This window comes from Neomonachus schauinslandi, chromosome 4 (genome assembly GCF_002201575.2).
Source record: "Neomonachus schauinslandi chromosome 4, ASM220157v2, whole genome shotgun sequence".
Classification (NCBI taxonomy): domain Eukaryota; kingdom Metazoa; phylum Chordata; class Mammalia; order Carnivora; family Phocidae; genus Neomonachus; species Neomonachus schauinslandi.
Window position 1 is genome coordinate 5,294,935 of NC_058406.1, and position 19,111 is coordinate 5,314,045.

At 39.9% G+C, this 19,111-nt stretch overlaps 1 protein-coding gene across 3 annotated transcripts in view; it reads left to right on the forward strand.

The window, feature by feature from the left end:
- PER3 (period circadian regulator 3) overlaps positions 1-18,724 on the forward strand; it is a 58,878-nt gene extending 40,154 nt beyond the window's left edge. The window contains exons 16-21 of one of the 3 annotated variants that reach the window (XM_044914375.1): positions 1,900-2,145; positions 2,549-3,246; positions 4,854-4,962; positions 14,280-14,460; positions 15,021-15,171; positions 16,163-18,724. In XM_044914375.1, the coding sequence (XP_044770310.1) occupies positions 1,900-2,145; positions 2,549-3,246; positions 4,854-4,962; positions 14,280-14,460; positions 15,021-15,171; positions 16,163-16,288 (1,511 nt within the window). In that variant the 3' untranslated portion in view covers positions 16,289-18,724. Of the gene's footprint in view, positions 1-1,899; positions 2,146-2,548; positions 3,247-4,853; positions 4,963-14,279; positions 14,461-15,020; positions 15,172-16,162 lie in introns of those variants that run through there. The other 2 variants (XM_021684010.1, XM_021684012.1) reach the window with 2 other exon arrangements.
- The last annotated feature ends 387 nt before the right edge of the window (positions 18,725-19,111 follow it).

Genomic DNA, 19,111 nt, shown 5'->3' on the forward strand with positions numbered 1-19,111 from the left:
AAGAAATGGAAAAACGTTCCATGCTCATGGATTGGAAGAACAAATATTGTTAAAATGTCTATGCTGCCTAGAGCAATCTGCACATTCAATGCAATCCCTATCAAAATACCATCAACTTTTTTCACAGAGCTGGAAGCAATTATCCTAAAATTATATGGAACCAAAAAAGACCCCGATTAGCCAAAGGAATGTTGAAAAAGAAAACCAAAACTGACGGCATCACAATTCTGGACTTCAAGCTCTATTACAAAGCTGTCATCATCAAGACAGTATGGAACAGGCACAAAAATAGATACATCGATCAATGGAACAGAATAGAGAACCCAAAAATGGACCCTCAACTCTATGGTCAACTAATCTTCAACAAAGCAGGAAAGAATATCCAATGGAAAAAAGACAGCCTTTTCAACAAATGGTGTTGGGAAAACTGGACAGGCACATGCAGAAGAATGAAACTGGACCATTTCCTTACGCCATTCACAAAAAATAGACTCAAAATGGATGAAAGACCTAAATATGAGACAGGAATCCATCAAAATCCTAGAGGAGAACACGGGCAGCAACCTCTTCGACCTCGGCCACAGCAACTTCTTGCTAGACACATCTCCAAAGGGAAACAAAGGCAAAAATGAACTAATGGGACTTCATCAGGATAAAAGCTTTTGCACAGTGAAGGAAACAAAACCCAAAGACAGCTGACAGAATGGGAGAAGATATTTGCAAATGACATATCAGATAAAGGGCTAGTATCCAAAATCTATAAAGAACTTATCAAACTCGGGCACCTGGGTGGCTCAGTTGGTTAAGCGACTGCCTTTGGCTCAGGTCATGATCCCGGAGTTCCAGGATCGAGTCCCATTTCGGGGCTTCCTGCTCAGTGGGGAGTCTGCTTCTCCCTCTGACCCTACCCCCTCTTGTGCTCTCTCAAATAAAATCTTTAAAAAAAAAAAAGAACTTCTCAAACTCAATAGCCAAAGAACAAATAATCCAATCAAGAAATGGGCAGAAGATATGAATAGACATTTCTCCAAAGAAGACATCCAAATGGCCAACAGACACATGAAAAAGTGCTCTACATCACTTGGCATCAAGGAAATACAAATCAAAACCACCAAGCGATACCACTTCACACCAGTCAGAATGGCTAAAATGAACAAGTTAGGAAAGGACAGATGTTGGTGAGGATGTGGAGAAAGGGGAACCCTCTTACACTATTGGTGGGAATGCAAGCTGGTGCAGCCACTCTGGAAAACAGTATGGAAGCTCCACAAAAAGTTGAAAATGAGCTACCCTATGACCCAGCAATTGCAGTACTGGGTATTTACCCCAGAGATACAAATGTAGTGATCCGAAGGGGTACCTGCACCCCAATGTTTATAACAGCAGTGTCCACAATAGCCAAACTATTGAAGGAATCCAGATGTCCATCGACAGATAAATGGGTAAAGAAGATGTGGTGTATATATATATAACGGATTATTACTCAGCCATCAAAAAAATAAAAACTTGCCATTTGCAACGACGTGGATGGAACTAGAGGGTATTATGCTAAGTGAAATAAGTCAATCAGAGAAAGACAATTATCATATGATCTCACTGATATGTGGAATTTAAGAAACAGAACAGAGGATCATAGGGGAAGAGAGGAAAAAATAAAGCAAGACTGAAATCAGAGAGGGAGACAAACCATAAGAGACTCTTAATCATAGGAAACAAACTGAGGGTTGCTGAAGGGGAAGGGGGTGGGGGGTTGGGGTAATTGGGTGATGGACATTAAGGAGGGCATGTGATGTAATGAGCACTGGGTATTATATGAGTCTGGTGAATCACAGACCTGTACCTCTGAAACCAATAATATATGTTAATAAAAAGATAAAATCTGTCTCCTTACCTCAGCAGAAGTGATTCCAGCAGAGGATGCTGCCCCAGCGTGTGAGCCCTGGACCCCAGGCACACACCCAGCTCCACTAACCTCAAAAGAATTTAAACACATAGGGCTCACGAAGCCTGTTCTGTCAGCTCACACCCAGAAGGAGGAACAGAATTATGTTGATAAATTCCGGAAAAAGATGCTCTCATCGCCCTACAGATCCTGTCTTCAGCAAGAAAGCAGAAACAAAGCTAAACATTTGTGTACAGTTCAAGGTACTTATATTTTAAAAACTGTTTCATTTATCAATTGTATAAATATGTGTAAGTAAGTACTGGGAGGTACAGAGTAAGGAATAGGGGTTTTGCTTCTAAGAAACTGAGAGATGCTGACAGAATAAATTCGTATCAACTTTGTTATCTGGGATCTTTCTTAGATCCTGGATCCGAGAAGCTGATTTTATAAGCAAGTGATTAAGAGATACTGAAATAAGTTTATTTTACAACAGCTTTTATCCAGGATCTTGCTCATGTTTTCAGTATAAGTAGGAGTGGACATGGTTACTATTGACAAGTGTCTATTCCTTCCTAATCTACTTATAATTACCTGCAAGTGGCATTCGTGTCTTCTTTTTTGGTTCCAGTTTTCCATAATATGCCTCCCTCTCTATGCTTTCAGGAGACTCTGCTTCCAAGCAGGCCCAATCAGCTGGCTGCACAAAGGAGAAGCACAGGCGGAAGAAGCCGCGGGGACTGTGGAACAGCAGGGGCGCTCAGGACACCTTCTGTCCCCGCTTGGGAGGAGATGGCCAGTACAGGCAGCCCTGGGGCCCTTCCCTTGCCTCCTCTCCACAGGCCTCCAGCCTGTCCTTCCCGGCTGCCCTGATGGTTCCCAGCCTGGCTCCTTACCTCATCCCGCCCCACCCCGCCCCGGCCCTGCCCTCTGTGGGAAGAGCGCACGCAGCATCCCTGACCACACTTGACCAGCTGCCTAAGCCCCCTTTATGGAACGACTTGCAGTCTTTTCCTGCTCTCCCTTCTCCTTCCTTAGATACTGTGATGACCATTTTCCTGCCTGACCCCCCTGGCTGTCCCCTCTTGCCACCATCCTTCTGTCCGTATGCGTTCCTGGGAGCAGCGGGCTCTTCTGGAACACCGCCCTCGGTATCCGCGGTGACTCCACACCTGGAGCCGCCATCCTCTGTCTTCAGCCAGAGGTGGGCAGAGGGAAAATGGGAGACGCCATGTGGAGAGCACCCCTGCGTTAACTCAAGGAGCAGCTCACCACTACAGCTAAACTTACTGCAAGCAGACATGCTCAGATCCTGTGAATCTTCAGATCAAATGAGAAGGGATATTTGCTCGGAAGCTAAGTATGTAAGTGATCCCACCTCCAGCACGTGAGCGAGAACATAAATGTGGGTCCTCATTAAAATTAAGGTTCTTGCCCTGGGACTCAACACTGAAGGCCTAGAGGGTAATCGGCACCACAGCTGGGGTTGAGGCAGCTTTGTTTTCCAGAAATATGCACTCTATCTACCTGGCTACATTTTAAAAGCAGGATTTAAAGAATCTGTGTCCTGGTTTCTTAGATACCTTGTGAGGTTTATTCCCCCAAAGTGCTGTCTTTCACATTTTCTGTGTGAACTGGGTTTCCACACCCCCCCCCCTTTAAAATTTGATATCCAGGGATGCCTGGGTGGCTCAGTCAGTTAAGCATCCGAATCATGATTTCGGCTCAGGTCATGATCTCAGGGTGGTGAGATCAAGCCCCACGTCAGGCTCTGTGCTGAGCCCAGAGTCAGCTCGAGACTCCCTCTGCCCTTACCCCTGCTCACATGCACACATGTTCAGTCTCTCTCTGAAATAAAGAAATAAAATGTTAAAAAAAATTGATATCCAGACATTAAACTTAACATATCTGTTGCCTGTAAAATATATTGTCTTACTTACAACTGGGGTTACGGTGTGGTAAGGCAGGAGTAAACCATACTGACAAGACCTGAATGGAGTGAGTGCGCTCTTGCAGGTACAGTTGAGGGATACCAGGTATGGACGGAGGGCAGGGAGGGACCCACTTTCTGCTCATTACTGCTCAGTAAAGTAAGCAACTAGTTCCACACTTATGCACATCATTTTCAAAACCAAAAACTGCATGGTTATTTTCCTTTAACTTTTCATCTCTTTACCTAAAAATCATTCTCAGAGGTATGTATCCAGTTAAACTTTGGTGAACAGGATGTTTCTCTATTTAGGTATAGGATTCAAGACAAGTGTGAATCTTTACGGTCTTTCTTCAGTCTTCCCTTCAAGGCATAATACCCTTTTTTGACAAATGTTCACAATCTGATGATCCAAAACAAGAAAATATGCTGAAATTTCAAAACCTGATATTAGTGCACTTGCTAGAAATGTGCAAGGCAGTGTATCCCAGTGAGCAAAGCCGGGCTGTGGAACAAGACAGGAATGCAGACGCTCTGGCCCTTGTTTGGCGTGTTAGCTGAACCAAATCAGTCAGCCTTCCTTCCTTGTTCCTCACTTGAAAAATGAAGAGATTAATCCTTGATGGCTTATTCTGAGGATTAAATGAAGTAATATTCCTATAATCCTTCCCATGCAATGTAAGCTCAGGATAGCTGGACCTCTGTTTTGTTCACTCTTCCTAAGTTTTGGGAATAGTGCTTAGAACTTACAAAACGTTCAGTATATATTTTTGGAATGACAAAACAAAAAAACATACAACTGTATGGTGCCTGGTGTGTAGTAGGTGCTCAGAAACCAGCAGTATCTTTAATATTACATAGAAAGGAAATATTACATAGAAAGGTCAAAATCACATTCTTGGGGACAGGCTAAACTGTTTGACCCCTCCCTTATGTATGCACTTTATTCTGTTTAACATGTGAAGTTGAAGATCTGCCGGTTATTTTGTAATATGATGCTTGAGAGGTTACAATCTTTTCTTATGCCCTTACTTTCTGCAGTGTGTCCCGGGCAATAGTGGGAAGAAGAGCCGTCATGTTACCGCCAGCGAACTGTCCAGGGCATTACTATATGAGGAGTCACCATCTGCAACGGGCTCTGTGGCATCAGGTAGTGGATCAGAGTGATGAGTTCTTCCAGCTCTGTTGCCAGGAGCTCACTGTGTGCTGGGTTTGGTACTGATGTGGGAGTAAAGTCTTTTTTCTTTTTTTATAAACTTTATTGGGGTACATTTACCTACAGTAGAATTCACCAAATTTGGGTGTACAAAACAAGAATTCTGACAAATGTATACATTAGTGTAACCAGCACCACAATTACCATATAGAACATTTCCATCATCTGGAAGAGTTCTTCTGTGACCTTTAGAATCAGTTTCTGCCCTGATGCTCCAGCTCCTGGGAACCACTGATTTGCTTTCTATCACTCTAGTTTTGATTTTTCTGTAATTTCATATTAGTTGAATGGTCCAGTATGCAGTCTTTTGTATTAGGGTTCTTTCAGTTAACACAGTGCTGCTGAGATTCGTCCTTATTGGTATGTATCAGTCACTTGTTCCTTCTTATTATGGAGCAGAATTAGTTTGTATGGAGATCCATTCACCGCTCGATGGTTTATTCAGTTGCTTCTAGTTTGGGGCTATTAAGAATAATGCTTAGCCTGGCTCCTGAACTTTTGAGTCTGCGTCCTTTTGTGGACATACGTTTTCATTTCTATTCAATAAATATCTAGGAATGAAATTGCTAGGTCATGTGTAAAGTGTATGGTTAACTTATTTATTTTATTTTTATTATTAAAGTCTTATTACATACAACGTTATATTAGTTTCCAGTGTACAACATAGTGATTCAACAGTTCTATCCGTTATGCGGTGCTCACCATGATAAGTGTAGTTACCATCTCACCATACAACATTATTACAGTATTACTGACTATATTCCCTGTGCAGTAGTTTTCATCTCCATGACTTAAGTTTGTTTATGACTGGAAGTTTGTACCTCTTAATCCCCTCACCTATTTTGCTTTTCCCCCAATCCCCTCCCCTCTGGCAACCACTAGTTCTTTGTATTTGTGAATCTGTTTCTAGTTGGTTCGTTCTTTTGTTTTTTAGATTCCACATATAAGTGAAATCATATGGTATTAGTCTTTCTCTGACTTATTTCTCTTTCTCTCTCTGACTTATTTCACTTAGCATAATACCCTCTAGGTTATCCATGTTGTCACAAATGACAGGATCTCATTCTTTTTTTAAGGCTGAGTAAGATTCCAGTGTCTGTGTGTGCATGCGCACATGCATGTGCATCACATCTTTTTTTTTTGTAAGGTTTTTATTTTAATTCCAGTATAGTTGTAATTATATACTATACTATATAGTATATATACTATATACTGTAACTAATAATTTACAGTATTAGGTTAGTTTCAGGTGTACAATGTAGTGATTCAACACTTCATATAATACCCAGTGCTCATCACAGCAAGTATACTCCTTAATCCCCATCCCTGTGATCTCCCATCCCCACCCACCTCCCTTCTGGTGACCATCAGTTTGTTCTCTGTAGTTAAGAGTTTGTTTCTTGGTTTGTCTCTCTTTTTTTTCTCCTTTGTTCATTTGTTTTGTTTCTTAAGTTCCACATGAGTGAAATCATACAATATTTGTTTCTCTCTGATTTATTTTGCTTAGCATATACTCTCTGGCTCCATCCATGTTGTCACAAATGGCAAGATTTCATTCTTTTCTATGGCTGAGTAATATTCCATTGTGTATATATACCACCTCTTCTTTATCCTTTCATCTATTGGACACTTAGGTTACTTTCATATCTTGGCTATTATAAATAATGATACAGCAAACATGGAGGTGGATATATCTTTTCAAATTAGTGTTTTTTGTTTTTTTTTAAGATTTTATCCATTTATTTGAGAGAGAGAGCAGGAACAGAGGCAGAGGGAGAAGCAGACTCCTCACTGAGCAGGGAGTCTGACATGAGGTTTGATCCCAGGACCCTGGGATCATGACTTGAGCCAAAGGCAGAGGTTTAGCTGACTGAGCCACCCAGGCACCCCAGTGGGATTTTTTCTTAATTTTCCTTTCTGCTACTTCATTATTAGTGTATAGAATGTGACAGATTTCCCTGTATTAATTTTGTGCTCACGACTTTACTGAATTTATTTGTTCTAATAGTTTTTTGGTAGCCTTTAGGGTTTTCTATATATAGTATCATGCCATCTGCAAATAATGTTTTATTTCTGCCTTACTAATTTGGATGCCTTTGATTTCCTTTTCTTGTCTGATTGCTAAAGCTAGGACTTCCAGTACTGTGTTGAATAAAAGTTGGAGTGGGACACCTGGGTGGCTCGGTTGGTTGGGTGTCTGCCTTTGGCTTGGGTCATGATCCCAGGGTCCCAGGATTGAGTCCCATGTCAGGCTCCTTGCTCAACGGGGAGCCTGCTTCTCCCTCTGCTTGCCGCTCCCCATGCTTGTGCGCTCTCTCTCTCTCTCTCTGACAAATAAAATCTTTAATAAAAGTTGGGTCATCTTTGTCTTGTTTTTGATCTTAGAGTGAAAGCTTTGAGTTTTTCACCATTGAGTATGACATTAACTATGGGTTTGGGGCCTTTATTATGTTGAGATATGTTCCCTCTAAACCCAGTTTGTTGGGAGTTTTTATCATGAATGGATGCTGAATTTTGTCAAATGCTTTTTCTGCAATTATTGAGAGGATCATGTGGTTTTTATCCTTTATTTTGTTAATGTGGTATATCATGTTGATTGACTTGCAGATATTGAACTATCCTTGTATCCCTGGAATAAATCCCACTTCATCATGGTGAATAATCCTTTTTAACAAATTGTTAATTCAGGTTGCTAATATTTTGTTGAGGATTTTTGCATCTGTGTTCATCAGGGATAACATGGACCTGTAGTTACTTGTTTTGTGGTGTCTTTGTCTGGATTTGGTAGCAAGGTAATACTGTCCTCATTGAATGAATTTGGAAGCTTTTCTTCCTCTTTGATTTTCTGGAATAGTTTGACAATAATAGGTATCAGCTCTTCTTCAAACGTTTGGTAGAATTAGGGGTACCTAGCTGGCTCAGTCAGTGGAGCATGTGACTCTTGATCTCAGGGTCATGAATTCAAGCCCCACATTGGGTATAGAGATTACTTAAATAAATAGAACTTTAAAAAATTTTTTTAAATAAATGTTTGGTAGAATTCACCTGTGAAGCCATCTGGTTCTGAACTTTTGTTGGTTGAGGGTTTTTTGATTACTGATTCAGTTTCATTACAAGTCATCAGTCTGTTCAGATTTTTATTTCTTCCAGATTTTGTTTTAGAAGTTTGTGTTTTTAGGAATTTATCCATTTCTTCCAGGTTGTCTAACTTACTGGCGTATGGTTTCTTGTAGTAGTCTCTTTCAATCTTTGGTATTTCTGTGGTGTCAGTTGTTACTTTTCTTTCATCTGATTTTATTTATTTGAATCTTCTTTCTTTTTTCTTGATGAGTCTGGCTAAAGTTTTATCAGTTTGTTGTTTTTTTCTTTTTTAAGAACCACCACGTGGTTTCATCAATGTTTTCTCTGTTTTCTTAGTCTCCGTTTCATTTATTTTTGCTTTGATCTGTATTTCCTTCTTCCTACTAACTTTGGGCTTTGTTTGCTCTTTATCTGTTTCCTTTAGGTATTATGGTTATATTATTTTGAGATTTTTCTTGTTTCTTGAGGTAGGCCCTTATTGCTAGAAACTTGCCTCTTAGAACTGCTTTTGCTGCTTCCCGTTGGCCCATTATGTTTACATTTTCATTTGTCTCCAGGTGTTTTTTTTATTTCTTCTTTGATTTGACAGATTGGTTTTTTGGTAGCATGTTGTTTAGCCTCCACGTTATTTGTGGGTTTTTTCCAGTTTTTTCCTTATAATTAATTTCTAGTTTTATATCATTGTCAGAAAAGATACTTGATATGATTTCAATCTTTCTAAACTTATTGAGACTTGTTTTGTGGCATAACATGTGATCTGTACTAGAGAACATTCCATATGCACTTGAAAAGAATGTGTATTCTGCTCTCTTTGGATGGGATGTTCATATGTATCTGTTAAGTCCTGTGTGGTCTAATGTGTCGTTCAGAGCCATTGTCTCCTTCTGTCTGATCTGTCCTTTGGTGTAAGTGGGGTGTTAAAGTTTCCCAATATTATTATATTATTGTCAGTTTCTCCCTTTATGTCTATTAATGTTTGTTTTGTGTATTTAGGTGCTCCTCTGTTGAGTACATAGACATTTACAAGTGTTATAGCCTCTTGTTGTATTGAACCCCTTATCATTATGTAATGCTCTTTTTTGTCTCAAAGTCACTGATAGTCTCCTATTTCCTTTTGAAGTTTTATAGGTTTTCTTGTTAAACAAAAAAAACATTTAACTGAGTAAATGTGAAGATCAAATTGGCATTGCTCAATGATTCATGAATTGAGCAGCATCCCATCTAGCAACAGAAAGGAGTTCTGAAGAGCTATACAAAATGGAATGGTTTTTTGTTTTTGTTTTTGGGGGGGTTTTGTTTTGTTTTGTTTTGCTTTGTTTTGTTTGGCAGAAAGGGGGCAGGAAAAGGAAGTTACTACTAAAGAATACATCATTTCAGACAAGGTCACAGTCCTAAGGGAAATGGAAGGGGTTTATCAGGTAGATTATCTCATTAGTCCTGACCAGGTAATTCCATGTTGACTGGTTAAAAGTTACATTCCTGGGAAGATGAAACTGCAGTTAGGTTAGGTATTAAGTCTTGGTTTGCTGACATGGGCCAAGCACAGGTGACTCCATTTGGGGCTTGTAGTGTCTTTTTGTGTGTGTGTGTGAGAGAGAGAGAGTGTACATGCACAAATGGGTGGGTATGGGGCACAGGAAGAGGAAGAGAGAGAATCCCAAGTGTGGGGCTCAATCTTACAACCCTGAGCCAAAGTCAAAAGTCAGACACTTAACTGATTGAGCCACCCAGGTGTCCCTGCTGTGTCTTTTTTAACGATCTTTTTTTTTTTTTAAGATTTTATTTATTTATTTAAGAGAGCACGAGCAAGGCGAGGAGCAGAGGGAGAGGGACAAGCAAACTCTGTGCTGCGGAGCCCAATGTGGGTCTTGATCCCACAACCCTGAGATCATGACCTGAGCCAAAACCGAGTCTGATGCTCAATCAACTGAGCCACCCAGGCACCCCTTTTTTAACAATCTTCTGTAGCTAGGTTTGTGATCCATTTTTAGTTAATTTTTATATGTGGTGTGAGGTAAGGGTTGATACCTTCTTTGCGTGTGGATCTCCAGTTCCTGTTCCATTTGTCGAAAAGATTAATCTTTTCCCCATTGGATTACCTTGGCACCTTTTTTGAAAATAAATTGGCTGTATATGTTGGGTCTGTTTGTAGACTCTCTTTTCTGTTCTATTTATCTTTATGGCTGGCTTTAGGGTAATACCATATTCTTTTGAGTAATATAGCTTTCAGATAAGTTTTGAAATCTGATGAGGTAATTCTTCCAACTTTATTCTTATTTTCTTTTTTTTTTTTTTTTTTTTTTTTTTTTTTTTAAATTTTTTTTTTTTTTATTTGACAGAGAGAGACACAGCGAGAGAGGGAACACAAGCAGGGGGAGTGGGAGAGGGAGAAGCAGGCTCCCCGCAGAGCAGGGAGCCCGATGCGGGACTCGATCCCAGGACCCCGGGATCATGACCTGAGCCGAAGGCAGTCGCTTAACCAACTGAGCCACCCAAGCGCCCTATTCTTATTTTCAAAATAATTTTGGACAGTATAGGTCCTTTGTCCATATAAATTATAGAATCAGTTTCTTAGTTTCTACAAAAAGTCCTGCTGGGATTTTTATTGACATCATGTTGAATCAATAAACCAATAGAGAATTATCAGTATTGAGTCTTCTGTCCACACGCATGATGTATTTCTCTATTTATGTAGGTCTTTAATTTTTCTCAGCAGCATTTTGTACTTTTCAGTGCACAAGTCTTACACATATTTTGCTAAATTTATCCCTCAGGATTTCATTTTTTATACTATGGTAAATGGCATTGTAAAATTTCAATTTCCAAGTATTTGTTGTTGGAATATAGAAATCTAATTGAATTTTTATTTTGAACTTGTATTTTGCCATCTTTCTAAACTCTTTATTACTTTTAGTAGCTCTTTAGTAGCTCTTTTCTATATAAACAGTCTTGTTTGCAAATATAGTTTACTTCTTCTTTTCTGATCTGTATGTCTTTACTTATTTGTCTTGCCTTATTGGACTGGTTAGGACCCCTAATGTTGAATGAAAGTGGTAAAACTGATACTTTGTCTTATTAGCAGTTTTAGGGGGAAAGCAGGCAGAATTTTACCATTAAGGATGATGTTAAATGTAGGTCTTTCTTAAATGCCTTTTATCAGTACAATTGAGGAGTTCTTTTCTATTGCTAATTTGCTGAGATGATTTTTCTGCATCTATTGTAAGGTAATCATATAGTTCTTCTCCCTTATTCTGTTAATACAGTGAATTACACTACTTTTCAAATATTAAACAAACCTTGTATTTGGCCATGCTATTTTATCGTTTTTATATATTGCTGGATTTTCTTTCCTAAGATTTTGTTAAGGATTATCACACTATTATAGGAAATACTGGCCCTTTGTTTTCTTTTCTTGTAATATCTTTGGTTTTGGTACCAGGGTAATGCTGGCCTAAAAAATAAGTTGGGAACTGTTCCCTTCTCTTCTGTTTTCTGGAAGAGTTTATATTGAAATGATAGTATGTCTTTCTTAAATGTTTGGTAGAAGTCACCAGTGTAGCTCTCTGGGCCTGAAGTTTTCTTAGAAGGTTTATGACAACAAATTTAATTTCTTTTGTAGATATGGGCTACTCAGTTCATCTCTTTCTTTTTGAGTGATGTTATTTGTAGCTTTCAAGGAGTTTGTTCATTTCATCTAAGTTGTTGAATTTATTGGCATAAAGTTGTTTATAATATTCCCTTCTCCTTTTAAGGTCTGTAGAATCTAGTAATGTCTTCTCTCTTATTACTGATACTAATTTTCTTCTGACCATTCTGGCTGTATGGTTGCCAATTTTATTACTTTTCAAAGAAGCAACTTTTGGTTTCATTGGGGTTTTTTTTCCTATTGTTTTCTGGTTCTGTATCTTATCAATTTCTGCTCTAATCTTTATTATTTTCCTCTGTTTACTTTGGATTTTATGTGTTCTTTTTCTGATTTCTTAACCTCAGAGCATTGCTTTGGGACTGTTTTTTCCTTCCTAAATATATACAATTGATGCTTTTAATTTCCCTCTAAGCACTACTTCACTACATTGCTCAAATTTTGATGTATTTTCATTCAGTCCAAAATATCTTATAATTTCCTTTGTGTTTTCTTTTTTTGGCCATGGGTTATAAAAATGTTTTTAATTTTGTAATATTTGGGGATTTTTCCAGATATTTTATTGGGTTCTAACTTAATTACAGTCAGAAAACATGGTATTTTTAAAAATTTACTGAGACTTATTTAATTGGTCTATTTTGATACAAGTTTCATGTGCAGTTGAAAAGCCTGTGCACTCTGCTCTTGTCTTCTGTAAATGTAAATCACATCAAGTTGGCTAAAAATGTTGGTCTAGTCTTCTGCATTCGAACCAATTTTCTGTTTTATCAGTTACTGAGACAGATGTTAAAATGTCCAACTATAGTTGTGAATTAGCCTATATCTTACATTTCAGTTTTTGCTTCATGTATTTTGATGCTCTTTTATGAGGTGCATACACGTTCAAGATTGTTAGGCCCTTTTGATTAATTGACCTCTTTATAATGGAATGTACTTCGCTTTACATCTACTTAAGTATCAGTGTATCCACTCCAGCTTTATTTTGATTAGTGTTTATCTGGCATATTTTTTCCTTTTTTTTTTTTACTTTTAACTTATCTGTATATTTAAAGTTGTTTTCTGATAACCAGCATATGGTTGGGTGTTGATTTTTTTTTTTTTTTTACTCATATCACAGTCTCTGCCTTTTAATTAGAATACTTAGACCATTTACATTTAATGTGACTATTTATATGGTCAAGTGTAAATCAAATCTTCCATCTTGCTACTTGTTTTAGGTTTGTCTCATCTGCTCTTTCTTTTTTTCTCCTCCTCCCCTCTTCCTTTTTGATAATTATGTGTTTTTAATGATTTTATTTTTCTCTCTCTCGCTGGCTTCTCAGCTATACCTCTCATTGTTTTTTCTTTTTTTAGTCATTGCTCTAGGATTTACAAGTTCATCTTTTATCTGTCACAGTTAACCTTCAGACCTCATATGTATTACATCACTTTATATCTAAGAACCTTAAAAGAGTGCTTCCATTTCCCCTTCATGTTCTGTGCTATTTTTGCTTACAAAAAATATTCTTTCTACATGTATTATAAACGCCACAATAAAATTGTTATTGTTGTTGCTTTAAACAATTACCTTTTAGGGAGTTTTTCTTTTTTAAGTGAGGAAAAACATCTTTTATATCTGCCCATGTAATTTTTTAAAAAATTAGAGAGGTACTTTGGGTTTTTTGTTTGTTTTATTGTTTCAAAGTTGATGAAAAGGATCTAGAAAGGTCAGATGCAAGATAGGAAAAGAATGATCTGCAAGGCTCCATAGCAGCCATAAAGGGATGGGCCGTGGAATGGATGGATAGCTTCTCTGTTGTAACAGGAGGAGGTGAGGAGAGAGTGTAGATATGAGTAAGTTTACATTTAGTGTCAGGATAATGAATTCCGTTTCTATCAGATGAGAGTGAGGGAGCAGAGGTGTAGAAAGTGGTCCTTGCTAGGACAGGCTGGTGTGCCGGCCAGAGACCATAGCAGAGTTACCCAGCATTTGAATGATCCTTTTGGTGATGATGAACCAATATACCCTATTATTTATGACTTTTCTCCATATCTTTGGCTACTAGGGTTTACATAAGAACAAAATTGACAGTTGGCTTTATGAGAATTGACATCTGGATAGTTGTGAAAAGTCAGAGGGAAAAAGAAATCTCGGGTATTGCAAAGCATGTTACTGAATGATCGGTGCTGGGCTCTGAGCTGAAGGGCCGAGGCACGGTTTCAGATTTGTAGTTGACGCACTTGAACAAGCAGACTAGCAAGTAAAGCTAAGTAAGATGTTAGTGGTTTGGGAGATGGAGCTGACATGGAGCAGTTGCAAGTGATAAAAAGGAGCAAGGTATGGCCTTGAGCGTGGTCAGCTCAGGAGGAGTGAGAGGGAGATCTAGGGAAGGTGGAGGAACTGGGAGGTGAGGTCACCCGGGACCGTGGCTTGGCTGCATGGTAACAAAGACTGTCAGCTGGTTGCCAGAGTCTTTGAGGAATAAGTTTGGCAAATTGGCCCCTAAGAGGTATCTCCTAACCTGTAATTGTTGTTGATCTTTGTTAGGAAGCAGTGAGAGCAATATGTACTTCGCTAGTACTGATTATTCTTCTGAAATCACCTCAAACGGGCAGCAGTCTCAGGATGTACAAAAGGAAACATTTCCCAGTTTAGCTGAAGAGTCCATGTGGAGAATGATAAAACAAACTCCTGAGTGCATTCTAATGACATATCAGGTACCTGAGAGGTAAGAAAGCAGTTCAGAAGACCCACTTTTATGAGGTTTTTTTTGATGATTTCTTAAGTATGTTGTTTAATGCAAAATGATTTTTAAATTATGTTTTTTATACATGCTCTTAGAGAACTAGATTTTCACATTCATTCATTTGAAGTCAAATGATGAGTGATCCTAGGACAGTGGCCATGGGGGTGCCACACACACACTCCGACCCACACCAGACCGACATGTTGTGCATCGTGAGACCAGAAAGTAGAGTAAGGCAGCGTTTCCATGATGGCACCGAAGTATCAGAACTTTTCTTTCTAGACTCCGAATTTTTCCCATTCTACAAGAAGAGAGGAGCTCAGGGGAATCCGTTTCTTCGGTCTGCCTCATTCAAGCACTGTGCAGATGCTTTCCACCAAGAAAAAGTGCTCTGGCTTCACCAAGTTCAGTTATTTTTTTAATGGGCACATTATATATTAGCAAGAGATATAAAGTATATCGCAAAGCCAAGAAGTGCTTATCTTGGATAACAGAAGAACCCTGTGCCTTCTTCAGGACTAAGGTTGCTCGTTTGTCCTCAGGGTGACAGAGGCTGTCCTGAGAGAGGACCTGGGGAAGCTGGCGGGCATGCGGGGGCGGCAGCCCCGGTTCTCACGCGGGCAGAGGGAGGAGCTGGTCAAGGTGCACTCTTGGATTCAGAGCCAGACGATCCCTCAAGGAATAGACATCCAGGTAAGCACAGTGACAGCAGCTGTCTTATATGATGTTTTTTTGTGCCAGACAGTGCCCGAGGCACTTAATACACATTGCAGTGAAACCACTGAAAATCACAGCCCTCGCAGATCTTTCTACCTCACCAACAAACAACAAAGTAACGTGTACAGTTATTAAATAATTTATATATGGTTGCACAGTCCCTCTGATTTTGAGTCCAGGTCTTTTGACTGCAAGTGTGTTTCCTGGTTGGAATGTTACAGGGCACCTACTCTGATGTATGATTGACAGGGGAGGAGAGGAGTAAGAGATTGGCATTTCAGATACACGAGTGTGTTTGAACGGAGTTAAAACGCAAGATGTGGGATTCACATTAGATGAAGTATTCATACCTAGCAGGATCCTCCGTGAGACCCAGATGGTCTTTGGCTGTTACAAGATCTTCTCAGTGAGATCACACGTGCGTGGCCTGGCCGGTGGAGCTATGATTTGCCGGTGGTCCCCGTGGCGGCTCTGAGGAACGGTTGTGACACTTGTACCAGGAATGAGCCCTTTATTGCCTCAAGTGTCAGGCTTTTATGTGGGAGGTGACAGTGTGTGAAGTTAAAAGCTATAGCAAGAGAAGAAAGCTAGGTGTTCAGAACAGTGGGGTGTTAAGGCTTCTGAAGTAAACAGGTGCTGGTATCCTCCCCACCCTCCTTTTTAAAGAAACGATGTGTTCCGCAACTTAAGCCTGATTAGAGGTGGCATTGCCAAAAAGCAGGAGCTGAGCCCGTTACTCATTTCAAGTGTCCTTGTTCTTAAACTACTATTTTTGTGGGTTTTGAGTAGAAGACTAAATGAGTGAGTCCCAAAGTAATGTAAGCAAGTGTGTAAATAATTGTCATGTTCCTTCTAACAACAATTAGGAATGAACTGTCACATAGGTTCTTCTTAGACATGAATTGAATAAATTGGGAACTAGACATAAGGTGCTTGGCCAGCACTTTACTGATTTTAAACTTTCCAGATGACATCATGTCATGCTGCCCGCTCTTGTTCTTTCTCGGAGGGCTGCGTCACTTGCGAAAGCCAAGACTCCCTCGGCGATGCCGCAGAACCCCGTGGTCAAGCTGCAGCAGAGAACAGCGGTTGAGTGGCCGTGGACGCGCGCCCCCCAGGACCCGCTGGACAACTGGACCTCTTCGTGTGTCTCTTTAAACCCCGACTCTAAGTGACCATGAAGTTGTCTCTGAATGTTAAGGTTTTCCCTTCTTGATTTTTTTAATAGGCATCATTTCTCTGAAGCAGACGTCATACATACAGTCTTTTATGTCCATGTTCCTAGAGTCTTACAGCTGTCAGTTAGGTTGTTTTCTAGTGTAGCTGTCCTCTGAGGAGATCGGATGGCCTCTAGACAGGTGTGTGCACAGGTGGCACCCGAAATCGACGGCAGTCAGAAGTATAGCCAGAAAGAGCCCCGAACCTTGGCCTCCTTCATTTTGTTCTGTTGTTACAGAAAGCATTTTCCCTGTGAGAGCACTTGACATCCCACCTGCAGGCCATCTAGTTTTCAGAATGGTTCCCAGAAACGTAGTACTTTCATCTGGTCCTTGGGCAGCTTGGCGCGTCCTTCCGTAATTCAAATGAAACGTTCTCATTTGCCCACAACATGAGTCGCTTCTGTATTTACCAGTAGTACCAAATACCACCCGTCGGTACACTGGACGTATCTGCGTGTTGGGGTTGGATTTTGAGCGTTGTTCATGTGGACACTTTTCCTTTTAATTTTCCACCTTCCACTGAAATTCCCAAAGTCCTGCCTTAACAATCGACTTACCATGAGCTTATTTGTCAGAGAGTTGAAGTTAGCTTTTGCATGTGTGACATTAAAATAGAAAGAGCTCCTCACTCATCCAGTGGTATTCCCCTTTCTAATGTTTTTGGTTTTAAAATAATGACTGTAAAAAGTTTCAGAAGTCATGTCAAAAATAATTGGTGTTTAAATGTTGTCTCACCCAAAATTAACAGTTAACTCTTTCTTTCCAACCAATTTACACACAAGAGGTCTGGCCATCCTTGTCGGAGGTTTGTAAGTGCCGTGACGGGCTGCGCGGGGACAGCAGCGGTCCATGGGGACAGCAGTGGCCCGTGGGGGCTCCACTGTCCTCGCTGGAGTGCAGAAGCAGCCAGAGATCAGTGCTTCCTGTGCCAGCCGTGATTGTGTCTTCTAGGAAGTGAATGGGTTGTTTACTGGATAAGTTAGCTCCGTGTTCTTTAGAGAAGTCCATGATTCCTGCCCAGACTCAGTATGACCCACGCAGATCAGAAAGAGGACTAGAAGCAAGTGAAGGAGCAGTAACCTTTTATCTTTTATATAACAGACTGATTTTTCTTTTTTTGTTGTTTTGTTTTGTTTTCTATTTTGTTTTAAGAAAACACTCTTCCTCTTTTCAAGTTTTATACTTTTTTATACAAGTGCATCCTGATAATAATTAGGAGACTCAACCTTTTTATCCATGATTCCATGGTGACTGCAGGGCCCTGATTCTTAGTTCCCGTAGCTCGGGTTTCCTTTCTAAAGTAGGTTTTCCTAGAAGGCAATTCTATGTGTCGGAGCCATTTTCAAATGCTAAGCTGTTCCATGCAACTACTCCAGTGTTATGACTGGGGAGCTCTCATATTCTACTCCATCCTGATCGCTGAGTGATTTCAGAGCCCTCGTCGTGTTGGTTAGGTTGTGTGGTATTTTTGCCCTTGGTGAAAAATCAAATTTTAAAAAACTAACCAGCCAAGATATTATCCATCAATGTACTCATCATGACCTTCTGCAGGGACAAAAATTTTAATTTGTATAAATGAGAAACGACATGTGGCTGTCAGAGGTCACTCAGCTTCATGCAGCACGTTTTATACCTTACATTCTCCAGTCACGTAAGCACCTCTTTTTCATTCTTTCTGGATATTGGTTTTATCTGAATTTGCTGATCTCTTTGCCTTAGTACACATTTTATGGAGTGCATATTATGCCAGACTTGACATGAAACTGGTGCTTGTTGTAGGTAGATCTGTAATACTGTTTATAACTTTCATATGTTGACAAGTAGATTAGTTGGCGTGTTTAGGGATTGGACCGTGACGCTCGCACTGCTGGAGGGGAGAAATGAGGCTCAGCAGTGACGCTGCTGCCCCCCCGAGGGGGCTGTACCCACTTTTACACTTTGTTGTTCAAGTTTATTAACTTTTTGTATTAATAACTACAGAAATTGGTAATAAAAATGTGTATTATAGGCTTCCATGTTTACATAAATGTTACCCAAAAAGCTGCATTTTCTTGGGTAAGAGGTCAGGATTTATGAAAAACGGAATGCTGTGTGAATGGAGTTGTTTTGCAATTAAGTAAAACTTCGTTATAATTCACAAGGTAAATTTAATCTAAATTGAAATTCCATTTCGACTGAATTTATAATTGTGTGAATTTACTTGTTTTTAATGGTTATTAATATTTCAACCAGGTATCTTTTTCAAGTAAAAACAAACTGTGTACATGTAGAACCGGAGATATTTTTGCATCGTGTCAATAAACCTTTGCCCTGAATATTTTTTATCATCATGAAATGTTTATTAAGTTGCATTGCAGGGGGCAGGATTAACACTGGTTTTCTCAGCAATGCTGTGTGTTTGCGTTGTCACAGCGTCTGAGCTCCTGCTGAGTTTTCAAATCCATTACCTCATCGAGCCCTTGGGGCAGCACTGGGTCCTCAACATACATGCATATTTCTAACACTGACTGAAAGGCCTAACTCACAGAATTCAGCGTCAGCAGTATTCTTTCCGATTCCGTAGAGTGCACCTGCGTGTCCGGAGCAGGGATGGGAAGGTTCGAATCCAACCCCAGAGCCCCGTCCACAGGGGTAATTGCCTACACCACTGAAACGCGGGCCAGGGCTCCCAGTTACCCCGCATGGGTATTCCACAG